Source organism: Polistes fuscatus, unplaced genomic scaffold (genome assembly GCF_010416935.1).
Source record: "Polistes fuscatus isolate 324 unplaced genomic scaffold, CU_Pfus_HIC Scaffold9, whole genome shotgun sequence".
Lineage (NCBI taxonomy): Eukaryota > Metazoa > Arthropoda > Insecta > Hymenoptera > Vespidae > Polistes > Polistes fuscatus.
Genome location: NW_025113173.1, coordinates 4660402 through 4678213, shown reverse-complemented (window position 1 = coordinate 4678213; position 17812 = coordinate 4660402). Strand labels below are relative to the sequence as shown.

Here is a 17812-nt window from a genome sequence, read left to right as displayed (position 1 = left end):
TATTTTTATTTTATATGGGCGTGCTTATAAAATAGTAAATCCTATAGTTGAACGTTTCCAAAATACACGTACGCTATTGTCGAACGGACTTTTAGACGTCCCTAAGAGTTGCTTTTATAGCACAGACGACGTGTGTCGGGAAAGGTCGTTTCTAACAGGTGCAAATGTATTATTCCGTTTGGATTTCACTGGCACAAACAAACTTATTTACACATATACATACTGAAAGATGTACACGTATATATGTTGAGATAATAGAACCGATGCAGCGTAGTAAAATCGAGATATTTATTGTCCTTCCGTCACGAGGGTTATAATAAGTAGAAACGTTGGGTTTATTACGCTTTACTGACCACTAAATAATCCTATCCCTTTTACTTGTCTGCGTGCGTATGCACCTATACATATACACAATGGAAGTTACGCGCGTGTGCATTCGTCTCACCGCTACTATTCCAAGTCACTGTGCATCCAATAAAGCTCGAAATAAACCACAGTTGGAGCTGGCCTATGTCTCGTCGTCGTCGTTGTCGTCGTCGTCGTCGTCGTCGTCGTCGTCGTCGTCGTCGTCCTCTCTTCCTTGTCGGTAAATTCACTAGAGTCAGTCCGATCTATTTTGTTTAATGCCAATTTCCATATTAAATTCATCTAATCGACTTATTGTTTCCTTTTTATTTATTTTTCTTTTTTAATATTCCGTTTAGAACATTAATTTGTTGTTTTCGTCAAAAACGTTGATCTTTATTGATTTTAAAGATAAAATATACAAAAATATAATAACGCCGATCACGGATGATCCACGTGGCACGTTAAAAAAAAAAACCATCGAAATTTTAATCATAATTTGGGTCGATACTCGATTAATATTATATTCGTTTTCTTTTCTTTCTTCTTTTCTCTTCTGTATTTTTTTTTCTTTTTGTTTTTTTTTGTTTTTTAAATAATTTTCTAGACATGTTCTAAATAATCGATAAAATTAATCAATCGAGTAAATTAATTATGCGACTTCAAAGTAACACGGTCAAGTGGTATATAAATATTCTCGACGAAGTTTTAAGTTTTAAAAATAAAAAAGAAAAAGAAAAACTGTGGTAAGAGAATAATTTATTTTCTTTTTCTCTTCCCCCGTTCTTCTTCTCCATCCCCCAAGAAACATACTCATCTCTTTGGAAGATGATTCGTGACAAGAAGAAAAGAAAAAAAAAAAAAAAGAAAAAAAGAAAGAAAGAAATGATATCGTACACGTGTCCGTCACCGTCTACGTCGACGAGAAAAATATGATGTATTAATATTTTTCAAATAGATGTATCGACACCCGCGCGTCTAGATTTTTTTTCCCCCGTGTTGTTTTTTTTTTTTTACAAAATATATATTTTATCCTTTTTCTCTCTCTCATCCTCTTCCTTTGGAGTCATGTATCGGAAGGTGGGGCTGTTGGGGGCGGAGGTGGGGTGGTGATAAAAAAAGGGGGGGTTCTAATCTGGATGACTCGACTGGAACCCTCGATCATTCTGTCCCTTTTTTTGGGAAGGATGTGAATGCTCGTAGATCGTTGTACATTTACTACTAACACATACATTTCTGCATAGAGATTTATGCAGGTGGTTGTGCGAAATCGATGGGCAAGCGTTAAACGCGTACGGGTGCGATAAGCTAAACTCCTAGGCAATATGTATATCGTTCGTTGGGGTATATAATTCACGGATATTCACGGCCGAGTAGCTCTCTATTCGATCGGACGTAGCCCCGAAGATAACTTTAAAACCTAGATCATCAGTATAATATACCGTGTGTTCTTTCTCTCTCTCTTTCTTTCTTTCTTTCTTTCTTTTTCCGTGTGTGTGTGTATATGTTCTTTTTTCTTTTCTTCTCTAATACCGAATGATCGAAAATTTTTATTCGAAAGATACAATCATTATAACATTTTTCTACTCCAGACTTTTCCATTATCTTTTTGCGATATATTTTTTTCTTGTTAAACGCAAATCGTTTAATTTAAATTATTACCGTGGAAATAATGACGCGAACTTTTAGAGATATTGGTATGAATTATTATAGATTACGGATGATATATTATATTTGCAAAATTTATGTTTCCCTTTTTCTTTTTTTTTAGGGTAGATTTTAAAAGTTCGATCGGTTATGATTTTTCCATTGGATTTTTTATTTTAGGGTGGTCTGTTTGTTTTGCAATATAGAAAAATAATTAAAATGTAGAATAAAAATAATTATAATATCTTTCAGATTAATATAGAAAGAAATGATGAAACGGTGGACAAAAATTTTACAATTGTAATCAAATCTTTCGGTCCCAATGTGGATTATACGAGGAACACCCAGTATTATATCGGAAAGAGTGTGTTAGATCATGGCGAATAGGTCGTGGCATGTAAACGATAACGTTTTAACAAGACTATCTCGTTGATCGTACGGATCGTAAACGCTTTAATGAATACTTTCTCGTTTACCTCGGCAACCAACCAGAAAGAGGAGGAGGAGGAGGAGGAGGAGGAGGATGACGACGACGACGACGACGAGGTGGAAAATTTTTATTTTCGCACGATAAAACGATCTCAACAGTTTGTAACAGTCCTTAAAAATCTTACGAGCATCCTTGCGGCAGTCTTGCGGAGAAGAAGAATCCTTTCTTTTCTTAACGTTTGTCCTTTTTTTTGTAATCGATTCTTTTCATTATTTCATCCGTCTACGATCGTCGTTCACGGACGACCTATCGTATATTTTCATCCTTAGCAAGGACGGTTCTTAATAGAAGTATTTTTATTTGCCACGAAATCGCATAATCGATTTTTAGCCTATTAATCAACGCGAACAAGTTTCCGTTTTATTTTTTCTTTTCTTTTCTTTTCTTTTTTTTTCTTACATACATCAATGTTCTCATCTCTTAGTTTGTAGTTTATTTTTTTCTGTCATCTATATACTGGAAACCACAGAACGTGTGGAGTATAATAGTTTCATAAATCAAGAAACCACGCGATGCGTAATAATAAGAATGAAATACAAAATGGAGAACACAATCCTATCTTCTTCATCCCTCTTTCTATCTCTCTCTCTCTTTTTCTCGCATCTATTTATAATACTCGCAAATATGTCGTTCCAAATTTTTATCAATATGTTCATTTGCGATGGGTAGGGGCTGAGAAGGAGGGGTAATATAAGAAATTGGTAAATTCGTATAAATGAGGTTGTAAAATGTTAGAATAAGGATAATGGAGGACGAAATGGGCATAGAAAGAAACGATTTAGGATGAACATTACTTGCTCTTTCTCTCTTTCTCGCATGTGTACTATGTTGGTTTATAATTATCACCGCAGTCGTACCGTCGCGGTCTCGCGAACGGAAGGTATGCGCAAACGTGTTCTAACCGACGTGAAAGAGCCTCGCTAGTTGTGGAACCTCGGCTTTCAAACTTGTTTCTCTCGTTCGACTATTTCTGTATCGCGTCTTTTGCCTCTGGGAAGACATCCTCGTCTATGTATTTTAAATATATATATGTATATATATCTATCCATCCATGTTTGTATGCATGTTATGTATGTATGTATGAATGTATGGATGAATATTTCGAAATTAGCTGGGAGGAAAATCAATTTGCAATCGATTCGCACATTTACTTACGTTTGTTTCTTCTACTATTTCTCTTTCTCTTTCTTTAATTTGTTCATTTTATTATTTTCTTTATTTATTTATCCAGATGTGTATTTTTTATTTTTTAAACGAAACCTAATTTTGTCTACTCAATTGAAAAATTATGGACCATTATTCAAGACGATTTGTGAAACGTAGGATTTCTTTCTCTCTTTTTTTCTGTTTTTTTTTTTCTATCAATCTAACGATCAGAACTAATTCATTTATACAATGACATTATTTTTATAAGTATTTATGATATAACGAAAGTGTATATAGTAGTTGTTGAACATCAATATGCATGCATTTAATCATTAGAAAAATTTATGATACTTAAGGTTCTTCGGTGCTCGTGCAAGGCAATAGAAAAAGTTAATAGTATTTGTGATCTTGAAAGTGATGTAGTAGCCTGGTAATTATGTATAACATTTCATCTAGATGTCCTTCTCTTTCTCTTCTTTTTTATTTTTCTTTTTTTTCTTTTGTTAAATGCTAGCCTGTTAACGGGACAGGAGATTCTCGATCGTCGATTATACACGGTTATTTATTTAAATTTATATTTTATTACGAAGCTAGCACAAAACAACGCGAGCTTTTATTTCTTTATTACGTTATATTTATCGTTTGTTTAAAATGAATAGTTTTAAAAAAAAAAATGTCTGTGTTAAAATTTGATGCTTTTTCTTTCTCTCTCTCTCTCTCTTTCTCTTTCTCTATGCGGATGTTTAAGATATACTTCGTTAAATGATTAATAGTTTAAAAATAAGATAAAATAAAATAAAATCGTTAAAATTATGGAGACCAGGAAGCTTAGTTCAGATTAATGGCTTGTAAATTTAAGAATTTTGTCCTTTTCTTTTTTTTTTTTTCTTTCTATTATGATTAAGAGCACAAATGATTTATTTGTCACTTTTATCAGAAGATTAAAAAGAATCCTCGTTGATGAGTTAACTCATCCGATCTTCGGTTAACGGGTTAACATTAATTTCCAATTCTTGGCAAAATCATAGGGACCTTGATCTTTCCAAAAACTTGGAACACATTGATATATTTTCAGAGAGTAATAGTGAAAGACATAGAGAAAGAGAGAGAGAGAGATAGAGATAGATAAATATATATGCGTAAGTATTAAACGTTTCCACACATTTACTGGATCATGATAAATTACACCCGTGTTCATTTTTGTTCATTTCCAACAGGTTTCTAAAGGAAACAGGAAGTTGTAGAACGTTTTATTTCTTTTCTTCTTTTCGCGTTTCCTTTTCTTTTTTCTTTTAAAATCAACATTTTTCTTTATTTTTCCACACTTTTAGTATCTTTCAAACGAATCGCAACGCGTGACTTATATTTTCCTCGTTATTTCTTTTCGATCCTCACGTTAGATCAATCTAGATTATAGTCTTTTGATCGGGCCATTCACTCACCCGGTGTATATCACAAGTGAAAGTGAAAAAGTTTCTTTTAATCCTATACCTTATTTATTTTTTATTTACTTTTTTATTTTTTTTATTTTCTATTTTGTATCATTTCCTTTTATTTTTATTGTACTTGTCATACGTTTATTCAACCAGGTCGAAGTACTCTAGTTGAAAAATTTATTTACCTGAATGTTGTAGTTGCGTGTAAACCAACCAGAGAGTTTTACGTAATTTGGAATTGAAATTCTCGAGGAAAAAGAAAAAGAAGAAGAAAAAATACAAAATCGGGACGATGCTCCGATTTTTCTTCTCTCTCTCTCTCTCTCTCTCTCTCTTACTCTTTTTTTATTTTTTTTGCTTTTTATTTTTTGGCTCCATTGGGATCAACAGCACACGAATTTATTGTACTCTCGAGCGAAACTACTCTTCAAAGCTCTTATATCGTTTCACGACGATATCCTGTTGATATGTGATTGTAACAATCGTACTATATGCAATATATATAAATAAATATTCAGGGTATGAGTCTGTGTGTGTGTGTGGAGCAGACCGGGCATCTAAATAATTTTTACAATTATTTTAGCGACAGAACACACTAAATGTATAAATTCATAGAAACTTTATGTGGAAACATATTAAATATTTTATAGAAAATTATTTCAAGAGCAATTTTGTTTCCTAATGTAAAATTATATATTATATATCATACTAATTATTTATATATTTTCAATGCATATTCACATACCCACTCAATGCACACACCCACATATAAAGTATTTCATTTTTTCTGTGTATATTTATTTGTGTGTACGTGTAAACGTTTCTTTGTTCTTCTTCGAGTTGAGAGAATGGAGAAAAAGTGTTGAGAATAAAAAAAAGATAAAGAGAGAGAGAGAGAGAGAGTGAGATGTGGAAGATGAAGATTAAAGAGATGAAGAAAAATCCGTCAACAGGAGTGTCGGGCATTATTCTGTTGTGTACGATTTGCTTTGCTACTCTTATGAAAGCTTCTGTTCTTATCTTTGCTTGTAATGGTCATTTTTCCTTTAAATTACGGTACTCTTATGGTGTTGCATCACGTAACATCATCTACACAACGATGTAACGGCTCTTACATCATCGTTTACGTAAGACTTTCATCCGAACCATTGCACGATGTTTCTATCTCTCTCTCTCTCCTTCTCTTTTTCACATACACGGACAAACATCCAACACATAGATGCACACACACACACACACTCATTCAATCGCTTTCTCTTTCTCTTTTTCTCAGTCTCTATGGGAGAGAAGTTAACCTTGAACCAGAAACTCGCATCTCTTGCGAGTGCATTTTCCCTCTCGACCGTGCAACGTTTGCATTATTTTTTTTAATCATCTTTGTTTTTCTCGATTTTAATCCCACACAGATATATATATATATATATAAAAATTGATTTTCTTTATTGTTCGTTTCTTCAATGCACTTCTCTTACACAAATGGTATTTCGTATATAAAGGTGTTAGTTTTAACGAGGCATATTTCTCTTTGGATAGTTCAGTTTAGTTTAGTTTAGTTTAGTTTAAGTTTAAGTTTAGTTTAGTTTTCGAATGAAAGGATGGTAATTGGTTAGAACGTTAGAGTACGTTCGTAAATCATATTTTCATCTTTTGATCACCACCGACACGCACGCACGCACTCACGCACGCATACGTCCGTCTCTTTCAAGTTCATTGCACTTTTGCTTTTCTTAATCAACTTGCTTTTGCTCTCTTAACCACAATCTTTACCACCTACACGCGGTTAACTCACAAACTCTATATATCTCTATCTTATTTTACGACAAATGACAGCAGCTACACCTGTCACGTTAACGACGATTTCTCATGAATACTTTCTACGTTACACGCGCATATATAGAGTAGTGTATCATAGATAAACTACAAAATGATTTCAGTTTATAACAGACAATATTCATTCCATCCAAGTTTATTCGATAAATATCGATCGTTTAACACGCGTTGGCTCGATTCCAAGTAATACTGGAATATCCAGCGAATAATAAACGTTCGCTGTTTTCGGACCTGTCTATTGGAATTTCTTTCTCTCTCTCTCTCTCTTAACTTTTTCTATTTCTTTTTTTTTTTAAATAGAATTCTCATTTAAGGTTTAGAGGTAATAGGATTTAATAATAGAATATCTAGCGAGTAATAAACGTTCATTGTTTTTCACTGATCATCGTAATTAATTTTTTTTAGCACGGTACGTGTGAACGATAAGACAAAAAATGAGATTATTTAATGACAATAAGGATATTTTAAGGATACTTTTCAAGTGATCGAGAGAGAGAGAGAGAAGGTAAAAGAATAGGGTTTGAAGTAAAGAAAGAAAGGTGAGCTTTTCGGGTTCTGGGATAAAGCTAGGGGAGAGAAAGAGTTAGTGGCAACAGGTACCCACACATTGCCATAAGCTTTTCTTCGGAGTCGAAAGATATCTAACAACCCGGCCACCACGTGCTCGCTCTAAATATACTTTCCTACGGCAAGTGTCCTCGTCTTTCCGTTTTCCTACTTCATCTTGTGTTCTCTTCTTTATTTTTTTTTTATCTTATTATCTATCTTTCTTTCTTTCTTTCTTTCTTTCCTTCTTTATTTGCTTCTTTCTTCTTATCTTTAGTTTTAGTTTTTCCCTATACCATTTTTTATCATTCCTATTCCCCATTTCCTACCAAAACCGGATGGACAAAAGTCTGAAGAAGTTTCGATGTCTTTTTCAGTAGACTATAGTTGTTGAATGTAGTATGTCCCCAGGTATGATTCATCCTTTGAAACGTGCATTTTTCATTCGATAAGATCCACACGTTTCTTTTTCCCATTTTCCCTTTCTGTCATGCCTTTTTGCATAATGCATTATCATCATTTCTCATATACACTACTGCATTGCGTTGTAACTTTATATATGTATATGTATATGCAAATATGCATGTATTGTATGAACTGGACTGCGGATATGACTTCAAAGTCTTCGACTTATAAAACGAAGTTACTTTTTGACCTGATACTGCTACTAACGGTAAAATTAATGAGAATAATCTAATATATGCAGATACAGATATATAAATGCATATATATACTCTCGTCGTGCGCGATGCATGTATACATGCATGCACGTCTCCTCTCTGGGTGTTTGTTGGATATTTGAAGAAGTTGGAATATAAATGATACCGTCAAGATTCGTGAGATAGAAAGTGACTGGAGGTATATAACTCGTTCGAATTACTACGAAAACTTTCCAACTCGTTCGATCAAATGGTATAAAGTAATAAAAGAAATAAATAATAATAATAATAATAAGAAGAAGAAGATAGACAGACACATAGCAAAGCAATGTGCCCAGCTGCAGGCATCTCCGTCGACGTCGTCCTGGCTTTTCCGAACGCGTTGCTTTGCTCTGCCTGTTTATTCTATGAATAAAAGGGGGCCGGGACTAGGTCTTGTGGTTGCTGAAGAAGAAGAAAAAAGCGAATAGAGTGAGAGTGTTAGGAACAAGTAGTAGTAGAAGAAGAAGAAGAAGCAGAAGAAGAAGAAGAGGAAGAAGAAAGAGGAGGTGGAGAAGTAGGAGGAGGAGGAGGAGGAGGAGGAAGTGGACGACAGGATAGTTATGCGAATAACTTGAGGTTGGCACCGACTATCTCAGCTCCGTCCAAACCTTTTCTTTCTCTCTCTTTCTTCTTCTTCTTCTTCTTCTGCTTCTTTTCCTTTTCTCAGTCCCTCTTCTCTCTTCAAATTGCCACAGCCAATTTCTGTCCCACCGCATTTGTCTCTCTTGCCAATTGCAAAGAGTGTTACTCGCGCATACATAGACACACATACATAAATGCAGACACACATATATATACAGATCATATATAGGAGTTCGTAAAGGAACCGACGGAAGAAGGTAGAAGTAGCTTAGAGACATATGGAGAGAGACAGGCCACGTGTCATTGGAGGAACAAGAACAGAGAGATTTTGAAAGCCGGCAGAAAATTCGGACTAACCGACATTCCGATGAGGAGGCGAATTGCTCTCCTCTTCTTCTTCCTTCTTCTCGGCACGGTCAACGATCGCCAATCGTTCCCTTTTTCCCTCCCCCTAGCCCCTCCCTCTCCCCTTCCCCCTAGTTTCTCCTATTCGACTAACGAAATATATCGGATTAACTTGGGAAGAGAGATATTATTCAAGAAAATAAAACAGGTTTCTGAAGAAGACAAAAAAAATCTACTTTTGTATTCCTTACCTGACGTTTTATACATACAATTATCGTTTATTTATCGACGTATATTATTATAACTTTTTACTCGTTTATTTTCTTCTTGGGTTTGCTTACTTGCTTTAGAGTTAATAACAAATGTCTTCAGTTATGGACTCTTTAATTGTACAAGGCAACGATCCAACTGATCGTGTCAAGGGTACGCGATATACCGTGTTACGTGTTTCTACGTATATATCTATCTTTAATGTATATTGTATAACTATAACTACATATACAGGTGTATATATATATATATATATGTATATATAAATATAACTGTTTATAGATATGCATGTAATATCCAGTTTTACGTTAGAATCTCGCGAAAAGTTCGATCGTGAGAGAAGAGCCAACGGTTACAACGAGAGGAGAGTCCCGCGGAAATTTAATTAAAATCTATCGCGGGATTCATCGAGACTTGGTATGGTAGTGTAGATTTACGGTAAGCCGATGTAACTGCATACTCCTGATGCTGCTTTATATGTTGTCCTATTTATTGAAGGGCTTTGTCGTCTTTCTCTTTGCTCCAATGTTCCTGGATACGCTTCACTGACACCTCGTTCAATTATTGCCTCGCTTCGTTGAATAAAACACGTATAAAGCTTCCTCCTCTTCCTTCCTTTTCTCCCCACCACCACCCCCATCTCCACCCCCATTCACCCAATCCCCTAAGAAGATTTTTTTTTATTTATTTATTTTCTCTTATCTTTATTTTTCTTTTCTTTATGACTTTGACTTTTTCACGAGCAATTATGGGATTTATTCTTGTCGTAAGGAATACGATGGGGAAGGCTGGGGGGAAAAAACAAACAATATAATAAATGAATGAGAGCGGCTCGTAGTAACGGTGAAGCTGAAAATGCCGAATCATCTGGGAAACTCTGGGATATTCAATGTTCGTTATCTATCTTTCTCTTTTTATTTCTTTTTCTTTCTCTCTTGATGGTAAAAGGATCCAAAATCTGAATCGCGTTTAAGCTGAGCCCCTTTACTTCTCAACGTTGCATTTCCGCTAAGCCACCTTCCCTGCGGCGCAATTTTTAATCCTTCTTATAACTCAAACCACGAGGACGATTTATCGCCGAGCTGGTTAGAATTTCCTATTTTCATCAATCCCTCCTCACTCAGTGTTCCTATTACCACCACTACCGATGACTATGACGACGATGATGGCGATGGGATTCTCAGTATTGTGGCAGATGTCGAATATGACGTCAGGTTATGCTTGCTAGATTTTTAAATGATCAATCTTATGAATATTCTCATAGTTAGTTTCACACTTATTAATGATTTTTCTTAGAATCTAACTTTGGATGATGCGTTAATGTTATTGCGTTATGATAATCGCGACTGGTATAAATGTTATTATATTGTACATTTATTTATCAAATCTAATAGAAATTGAAATTTTCAATAATAATTTCTATTAACGGGTATTCACTTTTAAACATTTATTATTGTTAATAGAATAACGGTACTTTATGATACTTGAATAATACATAGCCAAAAATAGTTTCCATTTACGTTCAAAGAAATTCTTCTATTGAGAGATCCATTTTAATAAAAGAATTCTTACTCGCTTTATTTCGAATGTTCAGTGATCCAGTGATCCAGTTTTAGTTCGCGGATAGGTAAATGTAAATATAAAGTACATAAAGAAGACATATATACATATATATATGTAAATGTTTGATGATTCGTTACTATACTTATACCAATACTTTGATTACTCTCTCACACTAATATTTGATGAATTATCTTCAAAAGAATTTATCTCCTTGACAATAAATTAATTAGTTTACTTTTCAATAATAATAATAAAAAAAAAACAAAAAAAGAAAAGAAAGAAAAAAAAGAAAAAGAAATAAAACACAAGAGAGTACACAAGAGAGAGAGAGAGTCGTGTCAAAGTAAAAGCAAAGTTCATACGTTGACCCAGGTTAAAGCAGACTAAATTTGCGTCAAATTTTGTCACAATCTTTTGCCAAGACGATGCAGTTTAACATGTGGTTGATGATATATGCTGTCAAAACAGGGTAAAGGGGGAAGCTGACAGAATGTTATTTTTACATGAGAACTTTTCGCACGAGCTTCGAAGCGCCTCGAGTCTCGTGAGAATCTTGGTTTCGATTCAGGTGTGTAGTTCGGTCTCGAGGAATGAGAGAGAAAGGAAAATATCATTAGGAGGGGGAGAGAGAGAGAAAGAGGAACAAACACACGTTGGTTTGGTTGACTTATGTTAGAATTTAAGTCCGGGTAATGACGTCGGGGATGACCAACGTCATCCACAACTCGCAGCTGCACTTACGAGTACCTTTGCCGTTTCTTTCATCGTGGCCTTACCTCATTGCATCGAATCACACGCATACAACACACGTATATATATATGTATACATTTATTATATATAATACACACATAGACACAGTCGCGCGTGGAAATATTTTTCTTAACGATCTTCGCATGACGGCATTTTACGGATTTATAGGTGAACACTTGGAGTTTCTTTTTCTCATTCTCTCTCTTTCTGTCTGATCTTGAACATAATTTTGTTCCTTTACAATACTAAACACGTATGTACATTGTTTTGATGTCGATCTTCTTTGACGTTGTCGAGTTAAGCACCTACCACAAAAAATGTAGTTTCTTCCTTTCCTTAGGTTTCTTATTTATTTATTTTTGCTTTTAAGAGTTGCGTTTTAAATGAAAGGATTTTTACTAGAAAAGGGTTTCAAAGATATGTTTTCTTAATTTACTTTTTCGACTATAAATTATTTACACCGAAAAACAATCTTTTTCAAAGTTTGGCACGGGGTTTTCCTTTTTTTTTCTTTTTTCCTTAATGCTCTATCGTTTCTTATTAAAAAACGTTTCTATATAAATATATATATATATATTTATTTATTTAATTTAAGACTATCATTAGAAGAGAATTCAAAAGATTTATTTCAATTTATTGTTAGAACTTTGGCAAAGGAGTAAGTTGGATAAGACAAATCTAACTTCCTCTCTCAATTATTATAGCTCATTAAGATACAACTGGTGCGCGTAACTTTTTGTCTCTTTCTCTCTTAAACTGTCAAGATGGTAGATGGATCGTGTCTATGAAAGCACAAATCCTCTTTCACCTAACGGCATAGAAATATGACATAGGGCAAATAGCTCCAAAGAGAGAGGGAGAGAGAGAAAGAGAGTAGAATCTTCTCCATTAAAACACAAAAGCTCTTCACTTTGGAAAATGAAGTGGAATTGGATTTGCTGATTTTTTTCTTTTAAACTGGGTCACAATAGTTATCCTTAAAGACAATACCATCAAACCAATAATATTTTTATAAAATATCTCAAATGATTTTTTCCTCTCTCTCTCTCTCTTTCTCTCTTTCTCTGTCGATCCGAACTCTCAGACTTTGGCAAATCTTCCTCGATTAAATCTTGAACATTCTCCAATCGTACTTAAACATTCAACCGTCTGAATTATCTATAACAGTTGAGACGTTTCAGTTTGGTAGGAATATTTCAATACGTTACCTCATTTGTCAATCGCAATATTCATGATGTCATACGATCTAGCTTAATCATTAAACTACAATAGTTACTAGTATATTATTTATTACTAAGAAATACTTCCACATAAATAGTTTGATGTTATATCAATCTTCATCGATAACGAGCATTTATCGCATTTAAAATAAAAAAAAGAAAAAGAAAAAGGAAGAAAACGTTAACAAACAATATTATTATCTGCAATATAAATTCCGAAAGATAAATTAAATGGAATGAACATTCACCGGATCTATTATAAATAATTACAAATATCTAATTATTGTGAGAATGAATTAGAAGTAAAAAAAATAAAAAAATTAAAAAGTGGTGGAGGCGGTTGTGGGGCGGGGGGGGTTTAGTATCATCTGTTGAAATTAAGTAAATATTGAACGTAAAGGATGAAAATGCATTTACTATTACGGGGACGAGGATGTGGGACATCGTGTCTAGCGTGTTCGTAATGATATAGAAAGAGACAGATAGAGAATCTCAGTGGTGTAGGATGATGAAGGGGGGTTGCGGCGGTGGGAGTGGGGGTGGTTTGGAGTTCGCGCTCGCGCGCGCGGCCATGTGCTCGAGCGTAGACGCTCGATCGTCGATCAGTCGTCGCCGCGCTTTCGCGGGGAGTCCGTCGTGCCAGTCCGTAACCGTCACCGTTGTGTTTTTTTTTTCGGGGGTTTTTTCGGACGAGTTCCTTTTTCTTTGCCCCCTACCCCCCAACCCCCTCAGTCCCCGCATCTCTTTTTAAAGAGAGACATTAATTATTAACGAGTTACGATTATATTAATAACACACGTAAGAACAAATTTACATAAACAACAAAGAAGTAATAAAAAGTTACATCTTGTGTTAGCCTTGCTAACTCGCAGGATGAGGAGGAGGATCAAGTACGATCTTTCGAATATTATCGTGTTACGCGTTCTGTGACGTTCTTCCCATGTCCCAGTTCAAAGTTATGATCAAGGAGATCAAAGTAATAAGATAAGAGATCATCAAACACACACAGACACACACATACAAATATATATAAAGCTACATTTCTATATCGTCGACGGAAAATGCCAAGGTGATCATCCTTCTCCTTCTTTATCCTTCTCCTCTGTTCATCCAACTACTACTTCATTCTTTTTTTTTTCTTCTTTTATTAACATACATAAACACATAGTCCGTGCATACATACATACATATAACTACTTACATATATATATATTTATAAAAAACTAGATTATCCTAGTGTTTTTTCTTCTTCTTTTTCTTCATCGTTATTGTCATCGACATCGTTATCTTATCATCATCATAATAATAATAATCATCATCATCATCATCTTTATCATCGTCGTCATTCTCTGCGACCTGTCGAGAACTCTTTCTCGCGATTTAAGGATCGCACGGGATACGATAGTCGTCCACGTTTGCTGGATCCGGAGATCCATCCTGGCAAATAACGTCAACACAATCTGACACGACCCTCGAAAGTCTTCTGAAGAAGCAGAATGCACCATACGGCGCCGTGGTATTTACCTTGGGGCCTGAAGCTGGTACCTCTACCAATACCACCAGGACATCCGGCATCCGGTCTACCCAATCCCGGATTGCATCTATTGGCACCCTTACCCGGAATTTATGCTCCGGAACCACGAAAGGTACGGCTTCTCTCTATCTCTTTCCCCCCTTGCTCTTTCCTCCCCCTTCCGTTCCAACCTTTTTTTCTTTCCTATCAAACATTCCACCCATTTCGTTCTACTTATCCCTACCATTCTTTTTTTTCTTCTACTTGGTCAATCCAATAATACGATTAATGTTCCACGAATTTGCTACCCTTTGTGCGTGTTTTCTCTTTCTTTCTTTCTTTCTTTTTTACTTCTTAAAATATTATACGACGAACTTACGTGCTATTGGACAGTAAAGTTAACCTACTAGTAGGCCATTTTGTTTATTTATGTTTTAACTGTTTTATGATCCCTGCAGCGTCGCGTTCACTTGCCAGAAGCGTCTTTGGTTGCATCTTCTCGAAAGACTATTTGTTTCGTTAGAAATAGATCCTCCGATGCATTTGATCTACGTGTCACGTGTTTTATATATTTATTTATATGTGTATGTGTATCAATACACATTGGATAAATAGATGTGTCGATGCAATATATTAGAAACCTATAAACATATGTAACGAGAGAACGGTAATTGGATCAAACGAATCGATCGATACTCTTACGTTTGATTAGAACGATAAGTTTTCCATTGAAACGTCTGTCTGTCTGTCTGTTTGTCTGTTCTCTCGTTCCACATGGCCTTTCGAGAAAGGCTTTATCTGCTTCATCTTACGATTTCCAGTTAAGTTTATGACTTTTTTGAATTATACAGAGAAATAATCAGTTTCGAAATATACATAAATAACTACGGATAAATTGTTATTTAGTATAAGTGGCTCGTAAAACAGTTAAAACAATAATAAAGTACACGCGAGATATAAGAAAATTAATTTATTCGAAATAATTCGTGAGATTACTCGTTAAATTTGAGGAAAAGTTGAACCCATAAGAATGTTTTTTACGAGCTGGTACTTTAGTTGGTTAATAGGATGTAAAGAAAGATATGAACTAGGAAGTTGACTATGAAACTTATCATGGTAGTACATACTTAAAAGTATCTTTAGAAACTATGATACACTCTTGTCCTCCAATTCCATCTTATCTATTTTCAATGCATTATCAGAAGGTATCGAAGTATATCGAAGTCTCATTGTTTGCACAGTTCGATGTATCAAATGCATTGCCACGCGATCAATGTTTCCTTACTTATAAATTTTGCCAAGACGTGAAATTAGGATACTGGCCAAGCTTTGAAATATATTAGCCGAGTGGTACGACTGTCTCTTAATGGAACTATTAAATATCTTGTTAGAAATTGACAATTTAAATTGAGAATTCATTTTTATAATAATTTATCGTACTTATTTTGTGCGTTAAGTATTATTATTATTATATACTTGTAATGAGTTTCGATTAGAAATCATTTTTAAAAAAAAAAAAAAAAAAAAAACGAAGAAATAAATTTATATAAATTTAAAGTTAAAAGCATAAAGTATAAAATAACGTCGGGGTCGAATTAAAAATGTATAATTTACAGATTAGGTAGGTGGAAAAATATATTTGATGATATCCTGATCCGATAAAACGATGAACGTTGATTAAAAATTAAATGTACAAAATTAGGAATATATTTGAAGTTAAACAAAAATTTATCGTAGAGATTAGAAATGAAATGTGGTTTTGGGGCTAGGGTATAATAAATTGATACATACATACATATATATATCGATAGGGTGCTGTGGAGTCCATCGTTTTCTATAAATTTATATATAAATATATATATGTGTGTGTGTGTGTGTATAGTATATACTAAAGGAGGATATACTTCCAACGACATCGTAAACGTTCCCAGAGTGCATGGCTATAATTTGACGACCACTTTGCCGTACCGCTACCATATTCGAGTGCTGGCCCAACCAACCACGTTCGCGAGCGTTAGCTGTTTTCTTTTTTCTTTTTTTCTCCAGTAGCTTTTCCTATCGCTAAAAAGAGAGAGGAGGAAACCTCCAGTTGCGAGTAGCACACCTTCCTCTCCTCTCTTTCAGTCTTCTCTCGCATTACCGTAATTCCTCCGTTGCCGTGTTAAGGATAGAAAATTTCTCGACCGAACGTGTGTGTCGCTTCTGGTTGTAGCTAAAGAAAAACGGAAAAGAAAAGAACTGAATTCTCTCTTTCTCTTTCTCCCTCTCTCTCTCTCTCTCTCTCTCTCCTTTTCTTTCCTCCAAAAAAAAGGGAAAAGCACAAAAAGAAAAAAATTTATCCCTGAATGTTAAATGTAAATTCGTTAGCTCGGGTAGATTGGTAAAATAAAAATTTCGTAGAAATATTTTTCTCTCGACGAGAATAAAAAAAAAGAAAAAAGAAAAAATAACAAAATAAAAGAGAAAATATTCGTTTTATGTAAATTCATAACATCGGAGTAGGAAGGAATTAAAAATTTCAATTACTCAACCGAGGAGGAGGAGGAGGAGGAACACTTTTAGAAGAAAGTTTTAAAAGAATAAATTATTAGTATTTATTGACTCGTTATTTTTAAATATATTATTGGTCGCAATATATAATTTATAATAAAATATCAGTATAGTGTGTATTATATGGATCGTCTATTTAAAATATTGACTAATTATTATTAATACTTTATTATTATTAATAAAGTAGAAAAGAAATATATCTACGATATTATGTGTCAGGTAAATGAATTAATTGAAAACGTCGAGAATTAAAGTTCTAAAAAGGATCGTATTGAAAAGATTTCTTTCAGTTAAAATTAGAAAAATAAAAATAGAAATAGAAAAAGACAATGGATCGAAGAGCTGATTTGATAATTCTCCAGTTCGGTTTCTTCCATAAATCTTAGCGTAGTTTGCTTTTTTTCCAAAATGAAAGTCTAGCATAAAGTTTGAGTTATCGAAACATAGAAGAAAAAAACGTATCGTTCTATAAGAAATATTTTATATATATATTAGTAGTTTTCATTGCTAATGCTTACAAATGCGAAGTCAAATATATAGAAAGATAGAAAGAGATAGAAAAAAGAGAGAAAGAGAGAGAGAGAGAGAGAGAAGTATTACGAGCTAACAGGTGCGCAACCAAGTTGGTTGCAGCAGCAGCAGCAGCATGGTGCAAGTAACATTTCCTCAAGGAAGGAAAATTTTACCTCGTAGTAGTAACTTCGTCTTATTCCACTTTTTCCTTTTCTTTTTATATCCTTATATCCTTATTTCTCATTTGCACCCTCGACACCCATTTCCCAAGGATAAAACATTATTTTTACTCTATTTCGTTTCGTAGAAATTGATATTATTCATAAATATTTTCCGATAATGTCCCAAGTCGTATTTTAACTCA

At 34.3% G+C, this 17812-nt stretch overlaps 1 protein-coding gene across 4 annotated transcripts in view; it reads left to right on the top strand.

Moving 5' to 3' along the window:
- The window catches only part of LOC122525434 (RNA pseudouridylate synthase domain-containing protein 2-like), an 82671-nt gene that overhangs the window by 3205 nt on the left and 61654 nt on the right, over window positions 1–17812 (top strand). The window contains exons 1-2 of one of the 4 annotated variants that reach the window (XM_043648240.1): window positions 13444–13848; window positions 14258–14518. The exons of 1 other annotated variant lie outside the window; for it this stretch is intronic. In XM_043648240.1, the coding sequence (XP_043504175.1) occupies window positions 14369–14518 (150 nt within the window). In that variant the 5' untranslated portion in view covers window positions 13444–13848; window positions 14258–14368. Of the gene's footprint in view, window positions 1–13443; window positions 13942–14257; window positions 14519–17812 lie in introns of those variants that run through there. 2 more of the 4 variants (XM_043648239.1, XM_043648241.1) reach the window with 2 other exon arrangements.